The following is a 20977-nucleotide window of genomic DNA, read 5'->3' on the forward strand; positions in this document are numbered from 1 at the left end:
GTTATATCCATACAAGTGCAGAGGGTGAGCACAGCACATGGCAAGGTTAATGCCAGGGAGGTGAAGTGTGTGACAGAACAGAAGCTGGGTGAGTCCAGCCCTGCTCAGAGCAGTGTATCAATAAAGGTGTAGTCTGCTCCCACCACAGTCAGTGCTGGAGCACGCAGGGACAGCTCTGGAGAGCACATTTGACAAATGTCAGCATTGGTATCATTTCTATATTTATTTTTATTGCCTGAAATATGGACAATGAGGGGAGGCTTCTCTGTCTTATACAGCCGTAAAGGGTCTTGCTCACCCCTGATGTGTTCGACAAGGATCTCGATTTCTTACCTTCCCGACTGGCTGTAAAGGGCACTCCTTCCTCTGCTTCCAGCCTGATAACTTTCAATGCCACCAACTGGCCATTGATCCTGTCAGGTCAGAGTGAAAGGTCACACAAAGCACCTCAGTGCTTGGCATGATGACAGTATTAACAACCTCCCAGGGTGCTCCACATTCACCCAAGCAAAATTTTTAGGGCTTACTTGCCCCCGAGGCCAAGCTTAGAAAGGCATTGCAACCCCCCTCCTCTGGTCTTTAGCAGCAGAACGGGACCAGCCCACCTGGCTAGGGCAGCACCATTCTGCTGATCAGCTATTGCTGGAGTGTGGCTTTGGTCAGTGTTACCACTCTGCCCTGTCTCAGCTTCTCTGCTCCCAAGTGATGGCAACTTGCCCTCACCGCAGTTTTTCCATCATGCAGGAATCCCTCATTCCAAGGAAAACCCTTGCTCTGTCTCAGGTGCAGGCAGACAGTCCCCTGGCACGTTGCCATGCAGCAAAGTGCCCTGGTGGAGCCTCCACTGCTGAAGTGGAGGAGTTCCCTGAAAAAAATGGATGGGGCTTTGCAAACACCCTGGTTAAAGGCAAAGCCAGATGTTTGATTTGCCTTTATTTTCCTACAAGTACCCTGAATTGCCCAGCTTCAAGCTCATTCTTATGATTCCCATAAATGGTAAGCATTGGGAATGGAATAATGCCACTGGTGGTCCTTGCTCACCTACTGATCCCCTTGTAAACAGTTGCACTGGATCCTTCACACAGCTTCTCCAGAGGGACATAGGATGTGGCAGCTCCAAATGTAATGCCTTGTCTCTGCTTCATGAAGAAAGTGGCATGTATTTCAGATTGCTGTGCAGAACAAGAAGCTACTAACGTCATTCAACAATTAAATGCTTATTCATGGTTGGAATAACGATAGGATGAAATATTTTCTTTCTTTGTGGATGTTGCACACTCACCCATTTGAACCTGTCCGCAACATTCTCCTCTTGGAAAGGATCAGCATAACCCCCGGGCCTCCACATCCTGCATATCTGAGTCTGGAGAGTGTGGCTGCAGTGAGGGCACAGGAAGGGTTGCTCTGGTTATATCCATCAGCTGGCACAGGAAAAGAAGGCAAACTGTATCTCTAGCGGACCATTTTATTGATGTGGTTCCTTCCTTTCTCCTTGACTGCACTGGCTTTGAGCACTTCATTTTCATCTCCCTCCCCACCACTGATGTATCTCAGTTATGGTTTCTCAGACATCCGTAAGGGGAGCAACTGTCTGCATGTGCTCGTCTTTGTAAATGTTAGCACTTACTCTGACAGTACGCAAAGATGAAACTGCCATAACTACTGAAGAAATTTCAGCCGGTATCATTATAAATATGTTATTTTATCTTAGCCTTGATTTATTCCTCTCCAGATAGTAATCTTTTAGGGCAGGGACTAAAAAAAAAATGCAGGAGTAAAATTTAAAGTTATGTCATCTTCTCTTTCCCCCGTACGAGGTTAAGCCTTTCTCACTACTCTGTAGTTTACACAGCCTGGTAATTTGGCCCATACAGCATAACAGTGCCATAAACTATATGTATAAACCTTGTAGTAGTGAATGGCTGGCAGCCTGCAAGGTCCTCATGAGCAGCTACCCTGGATGGATGCCTGCATTATCATTGGGTTCAAATACAACAGGACTTGTAATCTGTGGCATGCTGCCTCCTCCAGAACTGTAGGTTGTTGGCTCCCTCCCTGTTTTATAATCTCTCATTGTCACAGAGCTTGCTGGAGTGCAGTCTCCTCCCAAATCATCACATCAAAAGCATTTATTTGCAATCTGAGGCACAGAGTCCTCTTTCAGTAGCTTCACAAGCCTGAAGCTGAGAAGTTTGATGCTGGCTTCCTAGAAGCAAATGTGAACACTTTGCACTTCCACAAGTGGAAGAGACCATGCATAATCTATCACAGTGCAGGATTATCACAGGGTGATATCAAATACCTCTACTGTAGATGTTGTTTCCACATGGTGAAGGCCTTGGATGTGTTGGGAGCCCCTTCTCTCTGAGCAGCAGCTGCAGCTCCCTGGTCTGACAGCGCTCACACACAGCACGTCTCCCATGCTGTCCTGAGGTCAGCTAAAAGTCCGCTCTGTTTTCTCCTTTGCTCCTCCTCTCCCTTCAGCCTGTAGTAACAACTTACATGACCTGCATGAGGTCCCTGCCTCAAGCCATCTCATGATTTCTGCAGTTTTTCTTTGAAAGTCCAGTGCAGAGGGATCCACACCCACCCCTGGAGGAGCTCGCCTGGCACACGCCCTCTCACAACGGCCAGCATCTTTTCCTAGCAGAAGATGGAGAAAGGAGCACTGAACCCAAACCTGCTGGTACACAGTCCTGTCACTGAGGCAACTCGGGGTGTAACACGTTAGGTAACGAAGTGGTGTGTTCCACACCGGAGCAAGGCAAGGTCTGCCTTTCCCCTGTCACGTCCTAACGTCCGTGGCAGTGACAGCGCGGTGTGGGGGTCCGGGCAGCGCGGCTGAGCCGTGCCTGCTGCAGGAGCCGCGCCTCGGTGCCCTGCTCTGGCACCCGGGTCCCACCCACGCTGCGGTGGCGATGTGAGCGCGGGGAGCTGCCCGTGCCTCTGGGCTCTCGGGCCGTGCCGCGCCGCCCCCGGGGCAGGCACCCAGCGCTCGGCAGCGCGAGGGGGGCAGGGCGGAGGGGCCGGCATCGCGCCGGGGAGCCGCCTCCGAGCGCCGCCCCCGGGCACAAACGCCCCGCGGCCCCGTTTGTCCCCGGCGGGGACCCGTCGGCGAGGCCCGCCCCCGGCCCTCCGCAGGCCCCGCCCCCTGCGCGGCTGAGCCCCGCCCGCCCCGCGCCCGTCAGCTGCTCGGCGGCGGGGCGGGGCGGGGCGGGGCGAGCGAGCGCGGCGCCGGGTGAGTGAGGCGGGAGAGGCGCCCGTGCGACGTCCGCGCGTGGCCCCTGCCGGGGCGGGAAGGAGCAAAGCGTTGCGCGCTGCTCCCCCTGCAGCGGCTCCGCGCGGCCGTTACCCGCCCGCTTGCTGCGCGCGCGCTTCCCGCCCGCGGCCTCCCTGCTCGCTCCCCGCCGGCCGCGCGGGCTGAGGCGGCCTCGTCCCTCGGCGGGGGGCGGCCCGGCGGCGGGTAACAGGTGCGGCGGGGCCCGGGGGGCGGGGGCCGGGCTGCTGACAGGGCCCGGAGCGGCCCCGGGCGGGGCAGGGAGGAGGCGGCTGCGGCTGGGGGGCGCCGGGCCGCCGAGTCCTGGCCGCTGCCGTTACAGCGCGGTGACTTCATAAAAATAGCAAGGGCCATCGTCTGTCAGTTCCGCAGGGGGAAACGTCTGGATAGGTGCGAAATGAAGGTGTAGTTTCAGGAGCGAGAGGAGAGGGGTTACTTCATAAGTCTGTGAGCCTCTGGTCTGTTTGGTGAATCTTAAATTATCAGTTAGTATAGTAGATACAGTTAGTATAGTAGGTATCTTTCAAATGAGTTATTTTAAGCTGATGCTAAGAGCTTTCTTTGCGGTGTTTTTTCCTTTCTTTTTACTGATAACGTTTTGTTTAAGGCCATCGCTCGTTCACTGGAACTGGCATTAAAAAAGCTCTGAGCCCTCATCTGAAGGGTTGATTGCCGTCTTTTAATAGTAGGTTGTTTCGGTTTTGCTCTGAGCAGATCTTTATCACGCAGTGTTAAAAATAGTGATTGTACCTAGTTAGTGGTGACCAAAACTCAAGGGCTTCTTGAATTGGTAACGTGTTATGTAGGAACCGTAGTTAGCAATCACAAATGGCTGTATACATGTAGGCAAGACTAATATTGACAACTTAGTTGTGAACTAGGAAGCTTGGAGGTAGCAGCTTTCAGAAACTGTGCAGATAATTTTGTACAATAAACTTGGCAGTCCTGTTAGTGTAAGTTACTGCTATGTATGGTGCAATATATATTTGGAAAAATATATTTGGAAACACGTTTTTTAGGAAGTAAACGTATCAGGAAGTTGTAGAAGTATTTGTAGTTATCTATTAATCGTAGGGGATAATTGGGCACGTGATCACAATATATTTTGGAAAGCAAGGGGCGTACGTGTTGTTTCTGTTCAGCCTTGAATATGAGATTCCGTTTATATCTATGGTACTTACTCCTGAGTAGTCAATGCCCAGTGAAGGACACAGTCCATAGTAATCAGAGTAATGTTTACATCAGGTCGTTCCCTGCCACAGCAGTTGTTATAATGTGATAGTGTTTGATTTCTGAAGAATTTGAATTAGCAATCTGCTCTGCGGGTGGAAAGTATGACATCAGTGTCACGGTAGTGACCATCTGTTTGTAACACAAATCCATTTCATAATTTGGCTCTATTTGGAGCTCTTTGCAGTTTCGTTCTTGTGGTGTTGAAATTAAAATGTGGAAAGTAAGTGGGTAGGCAGAGCAGTGCAGGTGCTGGTATCATACCGATCTTCTGTACCAAGAGAATAACGTATAGTATGTGGTTGTTTTTCTGTGAACATTAAACGTTGTTACTTAAAAGCTTAAATAATTTTAGTGGAAAAGAAATAATCTAAAGCTGCAACATAATTTGTATAAAAGTGTTATTAGGTGAAAGTCAGCTAGGAAAACTGAATATTCCAGCTGGGAGAAAGTGACTTAGTTTGTAGCTGTGACCAAATGACTTTTGTTTTGTTAGCTGAGAAATGGCAATAATATTCTAATGTACTAGGAGTGAATGAAAACTTCAGCTGAACTTGAAAATGATTTTTAAATGTCTTAGAAATGCGTCATTAATGGAAAGAACACTGTTTGACTGTTGTTTTCCCTTTTATGCATAAATGCCTAGTAATGCAACCTTAACCGTGAGCTTTTTATGAAGAAAACAAAACATATCGCCACTATCATATTGCTTTCTTCCCTTCCAGTCCGCCTGCATTGCAAATTTTGTAATCATTTCACAAACGGGGCCTTGAAGTAAGGTCTTGCAAAACATCTAATCAGTTGCCTGTCTTTAACTCTGTTTTGTTGTAATTGGAAGTTTTGAGAAGTAATATAGTAAGTTTTGTGCAGTAGAGGCTCACAAGAAGGAAAGAACATATTTAAGCCCTTAAAAAAAAATCAATTATTGAAGCCAAGGATTTTAAGACTTATTTCAGTACTCAGATACATTGATACTCTGACTTTATCAAAGTTCCCATCTCTTCATCTGATTTATTGATGGGTATTTATATGTGAAGCTATGGTTGCTCCCAGAGAAGTGCCAGCATCTTCAATAAAATGAATTGTGGAGTTCTGTGTTTTTGAATTGGCTTTATTTATATATATACACTATATATATAAATCAAATGGACTTACTCTGTGCAGGAACACATCACAAAATCAGAAGTTCTAGAAATATGCTTCTGTTTCTTTTGGTGCTTCATCAACACCTCCCTTACTCAAGTGTTGCATAACAGTTTATCTTTCTAAGACTTCCTCTGTTAATGCTTTAAAAATTGTGTTTCCTTTCCTTCGAGGAAGAAGGGGGAGAAATAGATACAAAGTGGTATCTTTCTGGTGATGGATGGGACTCTGTTCCTAGAAAGTGTGTCTGACTTAAGCACTTTGCTCTTAAAAAAAAAAAAAGTATGATTTAGCACAATACTAATTTATTGTATTAATTTGATTTATTATAATTATTTCCATGGAATCTTTTATTTTGAAATATATTCTTTGCCAATCCTGAAGCCCAGATCACTATTTTGGTATTTGGAAATTGAAAACTTTTGCTTTGAGATGTGGCTGTTTGTCTGTAATGGTTTGTTTGGTGCTTTTTTATTCAGAGTAGTTGAGTGAAAGTGTTGGAATTTGTGTGAATTATTTCAATCATTTATCAACCTGATGATTATTATTTCTAAGTGTGAATTGACACTTCTCTGTATACAGATTACAGCTTTGCATATACTGTCTCTTGCAATCAAGACTGAATGTACTTTACATGTATCTCCTCTCTGTAAGGGGTTCAGACATTCAGGATATTTTCTTGGAGATGTGTTGTTGTAAAAGGCCATTGTGTTAAATAATTTGTTTTAAATAATTTGTTTTCTGTTTTTGTTACAGTAGATATCAGACAGCAACTATAATACAGCAACATGGTCTAACAAATTTGTCTGAAACAATTCATTTCAATAAATATTATCACATATATATATGTCAAAGTTATTAAAATTTTTAATACTTCATCTAGTAAGGCAGCATATCAAGGAAAATTACAATTCTTTTTAAAAAAAAGTCCCACAGATTATGAGAAACAAAGGTTCTCTGTAGTGTCACTTTTCTTACAAGAGGTTTAATACAAAGGTATCTTCATGAAGGTGGAAGGGTGTGAGGGCGAACTTTAAAAATTCAAAATCTGAAAGGATAAAAGCATAAATAGAGTAGCTGCTTGTTTTTTCATATTGGCTTCTGTGGTCTTTTCATGTCTTCATTGATACTCTGTTACCAGACTATGTGAAGAAATGTTTTGAATTCTTCAACTGGATTTCTGCATTTCAGCACAGGCTTTAATAGAACTATATTATATACAGTAGCATGTGATCTGATTCCAGATGAAGGTTATGAATTCAATTCTTAACCATTTTCTGTTCATACAGATATATTTGCCATTTATAAATTTAACTTAAGCATAGAATTCTTAAACTGAAATTAGATAATTCATTCTGCTTTGCTTCTTGAGGGTGTACTGAAAATTAGAGAGAGAGAGAGAGAGATGTTAATTTCTGGCTCTGAGCTAGGTTTTGTTCGATCTGTTCTTACGATAGACCTAATGTGAGATAAGTAGGTAGGACAAGTCTGGCTGTTTAGCTTCTGTCTGTCAACTCTGTGAGTGAACTGAACCATCCTTGTGTTGTGGAAGTGCTTTCTGATTTTACACGTGGGTTTTACACATGGGATCTAATGCTTTTCTTCTTGTTTCTTGGGGTTATTTCTGTTTTTTAAGGTTAACATTATTTGCAGTTAAATAGCTGGTTTGTTTGTTTTACAGTTCAGAGATTGTATTGTTCCTTTTGAAAGAGGAATGATCTGGTGGTAATGGAGTGCTGCCACTGACAGATGGACTCACAGGAAAGAAGGTGAGTGAGCAGCTAGGTGAAGCCACAGAGGCTCCCAGCAGTGTGCCAGCTAATGATCACCCTGTAAAACTATTAAGTGGTGTCAACATACTCTTTATGCAACTTAAGCTGAAGGAGAGAAGAGTAATTTAGCTTGACTTTGAGTGTTTCTGGAACACCCAAATTATTAGAACAACAACTTGTTTTATCTTAGTTATACTTAGTTGATTATTGAAACATGTAAATGGATAGTCATGGCTGGAAACATAAAAGTAACGTTCTGTGGTGAACAGTAAAATCATATCTGTTGTATGTCTGAATTTTGCTTTTGGATCAATAGTCATGCAACAGACTATTCTTTTGCTCCTTGTTTCTTCCGTTAAGAGACCTGATGGGTTCGGTGGTTTGGGATTGCAAATGGGTGTCTTGTAATAAGGCTTGGTATATAAATGTGCATACTTGCTGTACACTGGTCTCTGAAGAGTTTTTAAATGGATAAAAGCCAAAGTATCAGGCTGTAAGCTAAATTTAATGCACAGTATGTTGATGAAAGCTTTATACTATGTTATTTGGATTACATTACTTATCTGAATCTTAGATGAGTTCTTGGCTGTCACCTTGTTCTTTTATTTTTCCTTGTGTGGAAAAAGAATTCAATCTTTTGCTAGTTATTATCATTTTAAATGCTTCAGCGGCAGGTTATGTGAAGGTATTCAGCCTGTGCACTGCAATGAGCAAAACTTAATTGAAAAAATCAATAGTCTGCATGAGTAGTGCCTTAATGGCTTTTGAATATGCTACTTCTGTGTTATACACAATGAGACCCGTCAGAGTAGCTTTTTCTGGCTTTGCGTCAGTAATGGAATGCATTTGTGGTTTTGTGCCCTTTCTTATAGGCAAACATGGCTATTCCATCAAAGTTCTTTCACTACCTTTTATATTTAACTTCAGGTATATGCAAAGCTGCAAAAGCTGTTTTACGTAGGTAATAAATGACTGCTGCCAAATAAAGAGCTAATCCTATTTTTTCCCTGCAGGGTGTGTAAGAATCTATTCTATATAAAATTGGAAATGAATTTGAAGAAAACTCTTAAACATCAGTATAGAGTTTCAAGCTAAATTAAAATGACTTTTTTATACCAAGGGACTCCACAAATTATTAGAATTATGCTTGTCAAATATCAGAGAATTTCTTTCCACTGAATGCGAGAAGCTGTTGACCGAGCATTCAAACCAGAGCTTGTTGAAGTGTTAAAGCACCTTCCGATAGCTGCAGTCACTTCTGGGAGCCCGGATACTTCCATAGAGTTTCAGGATTGTTTCTTTTTTTTTCCCCTCCCTCCCCTTTGGTTCAATTGATTTGAATGACTGACTCATTTGAATCTGAGAAACTCACTTAAAAGAGCCAAGCTGGTTTTTTTCCTGCATCATGATTTCCCAAAATTAAATAATAAAAAAAATATGAATGAAACCTAATAACCCAGAAATGTTCCTTCTATTTTCTAACATGGTTAGAGTTAACATAAATCTCTCTATTTAGGCAGGAACAGAGCTGCTTACATGTAAATAGAACTGATGCAACTACCTCCTCTAGCATATGCATGGTGGCAGAGATGTGTATTAATTTGATCCCCTTGCTGTGAACAACTACAATATGTAATCGGCTGTACTAATTGCAAAATAAATGTATGTTTAAAGTTACTAGTGGAAAGATCACTTGTTTTTCTGGTTAGTAAACTGCAAGTGAAAAACAAAGCTAATGCCTTCTAACAGATGATTTTTGTTGTTACTTTTAATAACACTTAATTTAAGATTACCAAACTGTAAATCTGTTAACTTCCTGAAATTAAAACTAACAGCTGAACTTCTAAGTCTTTCCTACGTGTGCAAAAAGCAAACTACATCTTGCAGTATCACAGAAAACTTCAAGCTGATTCTGTTTCCTCCATTATTTTTGTAGCTCAGAAGAGGCAGAAGGAGCCAAAGAGAGAGGCCTGGTCTATGTTTGGAAGGCTGGTTCCTGCTCTATAACTCCAGAAAGGCTTTTGGGTCTCAGTGGAAAGACTGTACTACAGGCATCCCTTGGTACAAATCATGGCTTGCTTCTAACGGAAGGTAATAAACATGTTGATTTTAAAGATCTGCAGCAATAACAACTAACTTTAATTATTGCTAGTCTGTCTTTGAGAATGTTTCTTTGATTATATTTGTAAGTCTCACGCACAACTTTTGAATGCTTAGATTTTTAATGTCAGTATTTCCTTCATAGTTACAAGGCTCTTAAAACTGTGTTGGAATAAAGCTTAGATGCACAGTTTTCTTTCATACTCTTTTTTTTCTTTTTTCCACTTTTAAAAATGGCTCTGGATTTCCCATTTGAAGATGGTAATGTAGTTCGAACCGCCTTAACTCAAAATGGTATTTGTATGGTGTCTTTTCTGCCAAAAAGACAGTACAGCAAGAAGTTCTATTGATGTGTAAGAGCCTTGTTTTTCTGTGTACTTCCGATAAAAACATGTATCTAGCAGATGCATTAGGGTGAATCTAGTTTGTGAGCAGTCTTAAAAAAAAAAAAGTTTAAATACAGTACGTTTAAGTGTTTGTGTAGCTTGGCCCTTACTTGCGCTGATCAACAGGTCTGCAGTGGTAAAGAATTAACTGGAAGTTGCTTCTTTAATTTTTTTCCCTTCTGAACTTTTTGAAAGAAAGAGAATTTAAACTGTTGAATGAAACTGGGCTTCAGAAAAAGATTGTATTGGTTACCAGTTTGTCAGTGAGCCTGCTATAAGCATCTCTTACCTACCAGAATTGTGAAAGATCTCCACTGTTTCTTTGAAATGTTTCTTTTGTAATTAAAAGGACTGCCTGCATGTTGCCTTATGAGTGATGTTGTTTGTGGATATGATTTGCCATTTTTCTCTTGCTGTGAAGACAACTGTTCATCTTTAAAATAGATTTCTGCCTTTCTTGAATTGGCATTGCTGTGACCTTTTCAGGTAAAAATAATGAAATATTGGAGAGGCTGCAGTACAACACCAAACCAGTGGTGTGTGCCTCAACCTCATCCCTCCCCTTTCCACCTGATAGGTTGATCCTGCTTCACTGTAGGGTGGCAGACAGTACAATTTAGTGATACTAGATGTCGGTATGTAGAGAGAAGTTCTCTGTGTTATGGTCTTCAAGAATGGCTGTCTGTATAGAGTACATAGCAGGGAGAACTTGAAAGACTGAAGTATAAATTGAAGTTGCATATTGCAACCCAAGTTGACTTTTACTGCCCATGAAGAATGTGACCTTTAAGAAACAGTGTATTATGTACTCCTAATATTTTTCTTCTGTAGTTTCTGTTAACAATACTGTTTTCTCTGAGCAGTTTGCATTGGTAAAAAAAATTGCCTTTGTTCATCTGTGTATTTACTGTGAATTTGTCATTTCTTAAAACAGAATAAATATGTTTGAGCGTAGTAGAATTTTTAACAGTAAAGTATTGGTTTAACAGTGCACACATATGCAAAGGGTGATGTTAACATTGGTATAGAACTTAGGTCCCTGCTACTGCTGCTTCTGCTGTCAGTTTTCCTGTATCAATAGCCATAATTTTGCTGAGCAAGGATTAAGCTAAAATCTGATTTTTATCAGAAACTCTTTTCAAGTTGTTCTATTGGTTTAACTTCATTAAAATCATGCTCTTTTTTCCCCTTTTTTAATAGGTGGAGAAGTTTACAGTTTCGGAAAGCTACCCTGGAGATCAGGACCAGAGGAGTTGTGTGCTAATAGTCCCATTTTAGAAAAAGCTTTGCTTGGGCAGCATGTTATTACCGTGGCAGCTGGCAGCTTCCATAACGGAGCCGTGACAGAAGGTGGCGTGGTGTACATGTGGGGGAACAATTCTGCTGGTCAGTGTGCAATTGCTAATCAACTGTATGTGCCAGAACCACAACCCATCAGTATTTCTGATTCTGAAACCAGTCCTCTGCTGTCAGTAAGGATTTTGCAGCTGGCATGTGGAGAAGAGCACACACTGGCACTATCACTAAGCAGAGAGATATGGGCTTGGGGGAGCGGCTGCCAGCTAGGTCTCATAACAACAACTTTCCCAGTGACAAAGCCACAGAAGGTAGAACACCTGGCAGGACGTGTTGTGCTCCAGATTGCTTGTGGAGCCTACCACAGCCTGGCTCTGGTACAATGCCTCCCTGTGCAGGAAATGAAGCCTATTCCAGAGCGGTGCAATCATTGCAGTCAACTCCTCATTACCATGACAGACAAGGAAGATCATGTAATCATTTCAGATAGTCACTGTTGCCCACTGGGTGTAGCACTGGCTGATAACCAACCAGAAAACCACGTCTTCTGTCCTTCTTTGGAGACCCTGGAAGGAAAAAGTGTAACAAGTAGCCAGAGTGAAGACTGTCAGAAACCACTTGTGGAAGAACACAGGCTTGTTGCTTTAGAATCTGATGGAGCAAGTGTGCTTTCCAGCAGCGATGGGCAGGAAGATAGTGGAATTTCTAGTCCTGGAAATATTCTGTTCCCTGACAAAAAAGAAGTGAAAGAATATTTAATCAGTTTATCAGATCACACATTAAATGAGACCCTGGGGAAGAAAACTTGCACAGAATTGGAGCAGGTTGGTAGCTAGTAACTTGCTCTTAACATGCTACAAATCACACTGTATTATGTTATGCTTGATGTTACTCTTTTCACAAACGAAATATTCTGTTAGTTTAATGTAGCTGTGACATTCCTATAGTTTCAAAGTGTTTCTTTTCTAGGATGGCTCTCTTCTTTGTAGTGGAAGAGATTTTTTGTTGAGTTGTAAGCCTTCAATGTAAGCATCTGTGACAATACTGTAGTCTCATTTCTTTCTGGTCCACAGTACCAAAGCCAAGTAAGCCTATTTCCCATTCTTTTCTCTAGCCCTTTTGTGTTGTATGGGTTTCCCATTTGTGTGAGGCTTGACAAATTTGACTTTAAGGTAAAACTTTCTTTTCTGTACATGGAACGAGTTCTTCGCAAATCTGATTTCTCAGTGTTAAAGTATTGAATGAAAGGGTTCTAATGTTAATCATTTAAGGGTGGCATAACTGTATAAACAGGGATGGGAAATACTTATATATTACTATTATGTGTGATGCAGAAAATAGTTCAACACTAATGTTTTGATGCTGTAGCAGAACAGTAAATTAAAAACTTCTTATTGAGCTGCAGCAGATGTTTGACGTGAAGATTCAATGAACGCTGTTCCCAGCTCCCTTCCAAAATACTATGATTTATACTATTGTGAAAAAAAAAAAAAAAGAATGAAAAAATATAACCCAGAGGTTATTAGATTAAAATATAATCCAAAACTTTGTGGTGCAGTCTGACAGTACCTACACAAGTATTGGATGATTTATTGTAAAGGTAACTTAGGTAACTTTGGTAACTTTGTCCCCGTGGCCAAATATGCACAATTCTGTAAGTTTCTTGTTATTTCAGATGTTGAGTGTATATCAATTTCTTTAATGCATTTTACAATTAGAGTGAGAAACTTTTCACAGTGGTTCTAGGGAGTAAATTTCACAATTTACCAGCAGCTAATACATAGTTGCCTTTTTGTTATTGCCACTGCTTACTAAAATAAGTATTAAAAACAAAATACTATAAATTAATTTCAGAGAAATAAACACCATCTGGACATGGCTTTCCTTACTTTTGCTAACAGAAATGCATTCTAGCAGTTGTGAGCTCTTTGGGATCATGCAGCTGTTCCTACCATTAGGAAGTGACTGAAACAAGTAGTTTCACGCTCTTTCTTAACTCCTTGTTTATGGAATGCCTCTAAAATGGTTTCCCCTCACACGGTTTCAGGAATAGTAGTTTGATTAATGAATGTGTCTATCGTTGTCCCACTGTTACATGCTATCTGGTATGATATTTTTACCTTTTTCTTTGGTTTTAGCCTTCTCAGGAAGAACAAGTTAGTGCTTGTATCCCTGGCCCTCCAGGTGCAAGCACATCTGCCTTAAACAGCTTGGTGGCCTCGTGCGCATCAGCGGTTGGTGTGAGAGTAGCTGCTACATATGAAGCTGGAGCCTTGTCTCTGAAGAAAGTAATGAACTTTTATGGCACGCCTTCAAATGATTCAGGATCACAGTCTGGCAGCGGTTCCCCAGGGCCTGAAGCTCTGAAAGACAGTCGAGAAGAGCAGGTCAGACTGGAATCCATGCAAGGGAAGAAGAGTTCCAGTTTAGTAGACATTAGAGAGGAAGAGTCTGAAGGAGGGAGTCGAAGACTTTCCCTACCTGGCCTCTTGTCACAAGGTATTTAAAAAAACAAACAAACAACAACAAAAAACACAAAGGACTTGAAAAGCTACAATATTTGTGGATGGTTATAACTGAAAATACTGCATTTATTGAATATAAAGGTAGAGGTTTTTATGAATTAATTATTATTTTAAGAGTTGAAGATGGCTGGAGGAGTAAAGACTAGCTACTACTGCGTGTTAATAAAATCAAAAGCTTGGTGGGCTTAGGAATGTTACTCGTTATTAAGGTAAGGTAAAGTGGGCCCATCTTGGTAGTCTGGGTATTTTCTAGCAAAGCGACTGCTAACTATCTTCTATAGAGATCATATAGCAGATGAAATATCTGTGGCCTCTAAGTCCTGCAGCACTGAGTTGGTTTTGAGTCAGGGCACTAGAAATATTCCAGTTTTTCTTGCCAGACCTCAAAGCTGGTGACCTTCTTCCATCACCAATTTTAGTGGTGTTAATTGCTCTGAATGTGTGGTTACGTGGCTTTGTTCTATATTGGTCTTAGATACGAGGGGAGACTTTAGGAATTGGAATACTTATGTTCACTGCAAATATATATCTTATTTCAGAATATACTTATTTTATATATAGTTTTGGTTTATTTAGTGTAACTGCATAGTTCTCATATGTCTGTTATTCTTCAATAACTGGTAAAAAAAAATTACTTGGAATCTGTCTACTTTTAGTGCACACACAATGTGTGTCAGTAAGCTATCTTCTTGCGCATCAGTCACTGTTCTCAATCTTAAGGCCTCTTAAAGAAGCCTTGATAAATTATTTTGAATGATACCGTGTAACGTGTAGTCTGTGTAAGTGATGTATTTATCTAAAATGGTGATTTTTTTTCTCTTGGCATGTTTTCAGTTTCTCCTAGGCTCTTACGGAAAGTAGGACGGGCAAAAATGAGGACTGTAGCTCTGACTCCAACTTACAGTGGTGAGGCAGATGCTCTTTTACCATCTCTAAGAACAGAGGTGTGGAGCTGGGGAAAGGGGAAGGATGGACAGCTAGGACATGGTGATGTTCTGCCAAGGTGAGATGGTTTTTGATAAATGTTTCTTTATTCAGTATGTCAGATTATGTCTCCTCAGATTTGGTCAACAGCCTTGCATTGCTCTTGTTCTTTGAGGTGTTCTGACCTAAGGTCTTCCAAGCAAAATGTCTTATGCTGTATTGTTACTAAACATCAGTTGGAATTTCTCCCTTGTAATTACTAGGAAATTCGGTGATATTTTGACTCGTCTTGTCCAAACTGGGGTGAGGTTCAGCATCCACTTTTGTCCTTCTTGGCCTTTTTGACTAAGCTAGTTTATTACCAAAAGACTCCATGCGTATGTTTGTTTTTTCTACTGTTCTTTATGGAGAGGATGGGGGGGGAACAAAAGAACCTTGATATCTATTTGCACATCGACAATACCTCTGATTTTTTTGTTAATCTCTTCTTTATGTGTTCTGGAAATTGTCAGGCTTCAGCCACTGTGTGTGAAAAGTCTCGATGGTAAAGAAGTGATTCATCTCTCTGCTGGTGGCCATCATTCCTTAGCACTCACTGCCAAATCCCAGGTACAAGTGATTGTCATTTATTGCTTATCTATGACATAATTGTCATGTTGACTGTTTCCTAGCTTTGTGTTTATTTGACTTCTAAACTTTGTTTTGTGTTTGTGGGAGGAGACAATGGAAATAGTGTGCGTAATGGCATTCTAATTGTATTAAAAAGTTATATTAGAAAGTTCTGCATGGTCCATTAGCATTATATTTGAAGTTTTTAATGACCTGATGCATATCCATTTCTATTCTCAAATTACCTTCTCAAATTCAGGAATATGCTAGAAATTAGAGAAGTGCTTCTTGGCACCTACGTCTTACACCTTTGACTTGTGTTTGCGCACTTGAAGCGTTGTACTAATACAATTCAGTATTCCTCTATGTATATAAACTGTTAAACGTTGATGTTAGCTATGTTTCTTACAGGTATATTCATGGGGCAGTAATAGCTCTGGTCAGCTTGGTCACTTAAACTCCCCAACAACAGTCCCTCGTCTTGCAAAGGTATTTTGTTTTCTGTGTTTTTCTTCTTTTAGTTTAGGTCCTCTTCCTATACAAGTGAGTGCCAAATAATTTCTAAAAACTGACTTTATTGACGGATGTGTTTGGCTTATATTGTGACTATGCTCCTTAAATGAGCTTGTGAATAATCTAACCAAGAAATCCTCTATATAGACCTCTACTGTTTTTGACCACGTTGAAGTTCTAAAACTGAGAAATGTAACTGCTTTTATCTTCTTACCAAGTGTCACTTCTGCCTTATTCTTGGCTTCTCTGATACAGTTGTTGAAATACTGAAATTCTTCTGTTCTGTTTTTATTCTAAACAATTGCTTCTGGCTTTTCAAATTTTGCTAGGCTATGACCATATTTGTTGCTACCGTAGTTCTAGAGCTGTTGGTTAAATATTGCTTGTCTAGTAGTGGGGTTTTCGGTCTGTTTTGAACTTCTCATCGCATTGAGGGAATAGTCACATAATGAATTCTGGGTTAGACCAGACTGACAGTGAATTCCTGGTGCTTACCTGTCTTAATGAAAAACTATCTGCAGTTTTCCTGGTTGGGTGTTATACAAATTAAGGTACAGGATGTTAACAGTCTCTGAAATTTATCAATATCCCAGCCAAATGAAGAGGAAAGTACAATGTCCTTACTTTCATCAAATTTACCTGATGCCTACTTAAAAATAAAACTGGCTTATAATTTAAAGGCAAAAAATTAGCCATTAGAAAGAAAACTGGAAGGAGATCACTTTCAGTGGAGTACAGGAAATGTATTTGTGACAAGACATTGTTGAAAAATTACCAGCTACTTTAACACATTTGCTTGTTGTCGGGTGTATTTCTTGTGTATCTGTGTCTAGAAGCTTTAGGTAGTCTCCTCTTCTTCCAGCATCTTCCAGTTTCAAGTGGTGACTTTTTAATGTTTTCTTCCTCATGAACTTCAGGTGTGTGGTGATGGTGTTTGGACTACAGCAGCAGGACCAGATTATTCTCTCTTCTTAGCAGATGAGGAAGACTTCCAACCTGGATTATATTACAGTGGCCAAGAGACAACAACTGAAAATAATTTGTCTGAAAATAACTCTACTAAGAGTCCAGTTTTGTTACTCTCTTGTAGTAAGGTGAGTTGTATTTCCTTTAAGTTAGTGCAATGCATACTGATGTTTTTTGGAAATAGCTCAGTGCTGGTTGTTCAGCTAGCTTTATGGGTGTCAAGTAAGGTGACTGATTCCTAGCAGTCAAATCAGGAGCGCAGCTCATGGAGACAGAGGAGTCTTAATTAGTATTGTTATGTTCCCTCATCTTTCCCTGTGCTTGGGAAGTGAGGTGGTGTTTCTGGGGTGTCTAATTCATTTCCTGCTGTGTGTGCATGTTGCAGAAGTGCACCCTCATATCGTGCTCAGTTTTCACCACTGTCTTCATGTGTTTATTCTATGGTCCTATTGCTCTTCATTTTCCTGTTGTTTAAGTGATTGGAGGCACTGTGTGCTCTATTCCACTCTGCTTCCTATGCATTTTGTTTGTGAGCGGGCAGAAGGTACCTCTGAGTTCTGTACATTCTGCTTCCCCAGTGTCAGCCTTTATCATGGGTGTAAAGGGGAAACTGAGCAAAGGCACTAAAATGTTTATGGGAGAGCGGGGGTGATTCTGTGCAGTTTCCATCATTAAGCTGAATCTTACTGTAGCTATTGAGAAGTTGGCTTGGGGTGAGGGAGTGTGAAGTCTGGGTGTCTTCTTCTAGTCTCTTTGTATGATTCAGACCACCTCGAGTTTAAGGTAGCAAAAGGAGATAGTTTGGGTAGAAAGCAGCTCTTTTGTCTCAGCTGTTCTGGGTCTCATTTCTACTTCCCTGTGTCTAGCAGAATAGCAATTGGAGAGGGGTTTTGAGGAGGATGGGGATTTATATACTGGCTCCATGCATATGTGCATGCATGCACACACACTTTTATTCCTTCTTGTAAGACTGTTGTTAAACAGTTCTAGTATATTGTCTAGTTGGCTCTTGCATATCAAAATTGGCCTATGGATTGCTTGTTGAACACTCATGGTTCAGTGTTTCTGAGGGATCCTCTAGATCTGAATAACCTTATGGTGTTGCATCTGAACTAGAATTAGTGAGGAGCCACAGTGCATTAGACGCACTCATGCTGACTTCAGAGAAGAATTCTGTTTCCAACAGCTGTGAGCTACAAGTGGTATTAGTGTAGGTATTGGTATTAGTCCAGTTTATTAATGCTGTAATATTGCTCTTACTAATAAACCGACATATTCCACATTGAGAAAGGACTGTATTTCAGAGTGCAGATGGTGTAATAAACACTTGTTAATCTTCCTTCCTAATTAAAGGAAAAATAGGTGATGTGATATTATGTTGATGACAACATTGATGACACAGCTTTCTTTTCTAAGTGACTAGACTTCCACTTGAACAAACAATGATTGTTTGAGTTGCCTTACAAGACGGTCTTTGTTTTTCAGAATGTCGGTACTAACATAACAAACAGCATTGACTCTAAATGTTTTTCCTACTTTATTAATCTTGTATTAACCCAACATTGAATGGAGTGCTTGATGTTAAGTATTAACAACCTACAGTGACACTTGGCACAAATGAAGATATCTTTTATTCTGTATGATCCTAATCTTTACTATTTTTTCTTTCAAATTTTAAGCTGTTCGTTTGTTTGTTTGTTTTTCAGATAGGTTACATAAGCAATGTGATAGCTGGTGGTGACAACTGTTTGGTCTTGGTAGACAAAAACATAATGGGATATATTGCCAGTTTGCATGAGTTGGCTTCTACAGAGAGGAGGTTTTATTTCAGACTAAGTGAGATCAAATCTCAGGTTCTTAGACCTCTTCTAGGTTTAGGTAAGAACTTATTTTAATATTTTATTTGATATTATTTCCCCTATGTTCTATAATCAACTTTGTAAGAGATTTAAGTCATTGGCTATTTTTAAGTTAAAGCCAAGATCTTTTTCCTTGTAGTCTAAAATCATTAAATTGAAATGGCCAGTAAAACATCCAAACAACTCACTGGGGTAATTCTGTTTTATTAATGGGTGCAATTCTTTGGTAAAGTAAGCTAAATCACTGTCTGGTCTGTTACAGATAATTTGGGCAATGCAAATACAATCCAGTTGTTGCAGGAAATGGCAAGCAGGTTCAGCAAGCTATGCTATCTCATCGGTCAACATGGAGCTTCTTTAAGTAGCTTTCTTCATGGAGTAAAAGAAGCCAGGAGTTTGGCCATCCTGAAGCATTCAAGTCTGTTTTTGGATAGTTACACAGAGCAAGTATCCAACTTTCTCATCTTGAGTGTCTGCAGGCTTAAGCTACTGACTACAGCAAGCCCTGAATTAGGAGAAAGTAGATCATAAGGAAAGCTACATAAACTATCATGCAAGTTACATTCTTGCAATTTAAAATGTATGCAGAGTTTTACACAGACTAATTTTGTAGTTAAGCTATATGAACTCTTTGCCAGTGGAACATGCTGGACAGTTTCAGACTTCCTAATGTAAAATTCTGTAAAAACATTTCTTTGATTGCTGCATATAAATGTAAAGATTGAGATGTTTGTTACTTTAGTTGAGGATCTTGTAATATAATGTAATAGAGTTGCTATTGGTAGGTCACTAAGTAAAAATACCTTTGGGGATTTACTGTGGTTACAAAATGTCTTTTCAAAAGTCATTAACTAAAAAATTGTTCCCAGAAGAACAACTCTGTGCTGGTATCTGCTAAATAGCTAGTATCACACCTTTCACCTAGAAGACAGCTGCATTAGTGCTTAAACTTCAGTCCGGAGTATCCTGGTTATTATTTTAATAGCTTAATTCCTCAGGCAGAGGAAGACTGTTAGAATATTTGCTGTTTTTCTCCACAGTAACTTCAGTAGCTGCTAGCTAACTTCATCCAAATCTAGCAGAAATCTCATACTTCATATTTACAGGCTTTTTGAAAAATACCGGTTTAACAGAGGGAAGAATCTAAAAATGTCCTATTTGAATGTAGTTTTACTTACTAGATAACCAAAAACCCCTAAGGGAGCAAAATGTCACAATCATAAACTCATAAGCTTTGCTCGTTATGCAGTAGCATTTGGAATGTGCAGATAGTTGCACTTTTATTTTAACACGTTATCGCTTTTATTGGATCAGTGATAAACTTTTGTCATATTACCCTGAAAGAAGTTTTCGTCTCTGTTGATCAAATCATTTGTTCATAATTGTGATCATGTATTTTTTCCATGCTCTGACTTCAGTTTTTCTTTTCACCTGGATACCTAGAACTGGTTCTCATTATTACTCAGATTAGTAGGATTTCTTAATTTCTCTTTCCTCACTGTCAAAGGCTGAAATGTCTAATTCTAGTATCTTTGGTATTAAAATGTCTAGTTCTTTGGTATTTCCTGCCTTCTGCTATTCTCCTTTGTTTTCTTAGTATGTTAAACATTTTTCCTGTGTACAGTATCAAACATCTGCATGCTCCTCAGTGTAGCATCTTGAGCATCTTCCAAAGACCTATCAAGCCGCATAAGTATTATCTGTTAATTGAGTTAAACTGAGATCTTTGCCCTTGGCTGAATGGTGTTTTTAAAAGGGAAGGAAGAAAGGAAGAAAAGACTGTGGAGGTCTTCTGGTCCACCCCGCTACTCAAGCAGGGCCATCTAAAGCAGGTTGCACAGAACCGTGTCCAAACGGTCCAAATTTTTAAATAATTTTCTTTTTTGGTAGAGGAGAAGTGAAAGAGAGAATGGTGAATAGCAGGATGAAGAAATTCCTATCTTTAATATAATTAGAAGTTAGCAGTATGAAACTATTGGAACAGATGGCCTATTCTGTACATGCCCAAATCTTGGGAAAACAAACAAATTCAAGTTTCTGTTCCATCTAAATTCTCATGTGTTGTGCTAATGGCAACAGCAGTGTTATAGCACCAGCAAGAATAATAATGCCTATCCTCCATATGGAAAGTGAATACTCACTGTTCTGGTAACAGTAAATACTTGAGAAATACCCAGATATTAGACCTTGGAGGAACAAAGGAGAATAGTTTTAAGCCAAAAGAGGGGAGCTTTAGATGAGATGTTAGGAGAAAATTACTTATTTGAAGAGCTGTGAGATGCTTAAACAGGTTGCCCAGAAAAGCTGTGGATGCCCCATCCCTGGAGGTGTTCAAGGCCAGGTTGGACGGGGCCTTGGGCAACCTGGTTTACTGGGA

At 40.3% G+C, this 20977-nt stretch overlaps 2 protein-coding genes across 9 annotated transcripts in view; one reads left to right on the plus strand and one right to left on the minus strand.

Moving 5' to 3' along the window:
• Positions 1-3065, minus strand: part of CDK15 (cyclin dependent kinase 15) — a 38920-nt gene extending 35855 nt beyond the window's left edge. The window contains 3 exon segments of the mRNA XM_083842333.1: positions 334-413; positions 1042-1139; positions 1283-3065. Coding sequence (XP_083698459.1) covers positions 334-413; positions 1042-1139; positions 1283-1348 — 244 coding nt within the window. The 5' untranslated portion in view covers positions 1349-3065.
• The window catches only part of ALS2 (alsin Rho guanine nucleotide exchange factor ALS2), a 224019-nt gene that overhangs the window by 180912 nt on the left and 22130 nt on the right, over positions 1-20977 (plus strand). For 6 of the 8 annotated variants that reach the window (XM_083842224.1, XM_083842222.1, XM_083842219.1 and 3 more), the window contains 10 exons: positions 7332-7419; positions 9359-9513; positions 11109-12028; positions 13343-13703; positions 14564-14732; positions 15166-15262; positions 15674-15751; positions 16693-16869; positions 18448-18619; positions 18863-19043. In XM_083842224.1, coding sequence (XP_083698350.1) covers positions 7400-7419; positions 9359-9513; positions 11109-12028; positions 13343-13703; positions 14564-14732; positions 15166-15262; positions 15674-15751; positions 16693-16869; positions 18448-18619; positions 18863-19043 — 2330 coding nt within the window. In that variant the 5' untranslated portion in view covers positions 7332-7399. Of the gene's footprint in view, positions 1-3186; positions 3471-7331; positions 7420-9358; positions 9514-11108; positions 12029-13342; positions 13704-14563; positions 14733-15165; positions 15263-15673; positions 15752-16692; positions 16870-18447; positions 18620-18862; positions 19044-20977 lie in introns of those variants that run through there. The other 2 variants (XM_083842226.1, XM_083842225.1) reach the window with 2 other exon arrangements.

Source organism: Anser anser, assembly GCF_964211835.1.
Source record: "Anser anser genome assembly, chromosome: 6".
NCBI lineage: Eukaryota > Metazoa > Chordata > Aves > Anseriformes > Anatidae > Anser > Anser anser.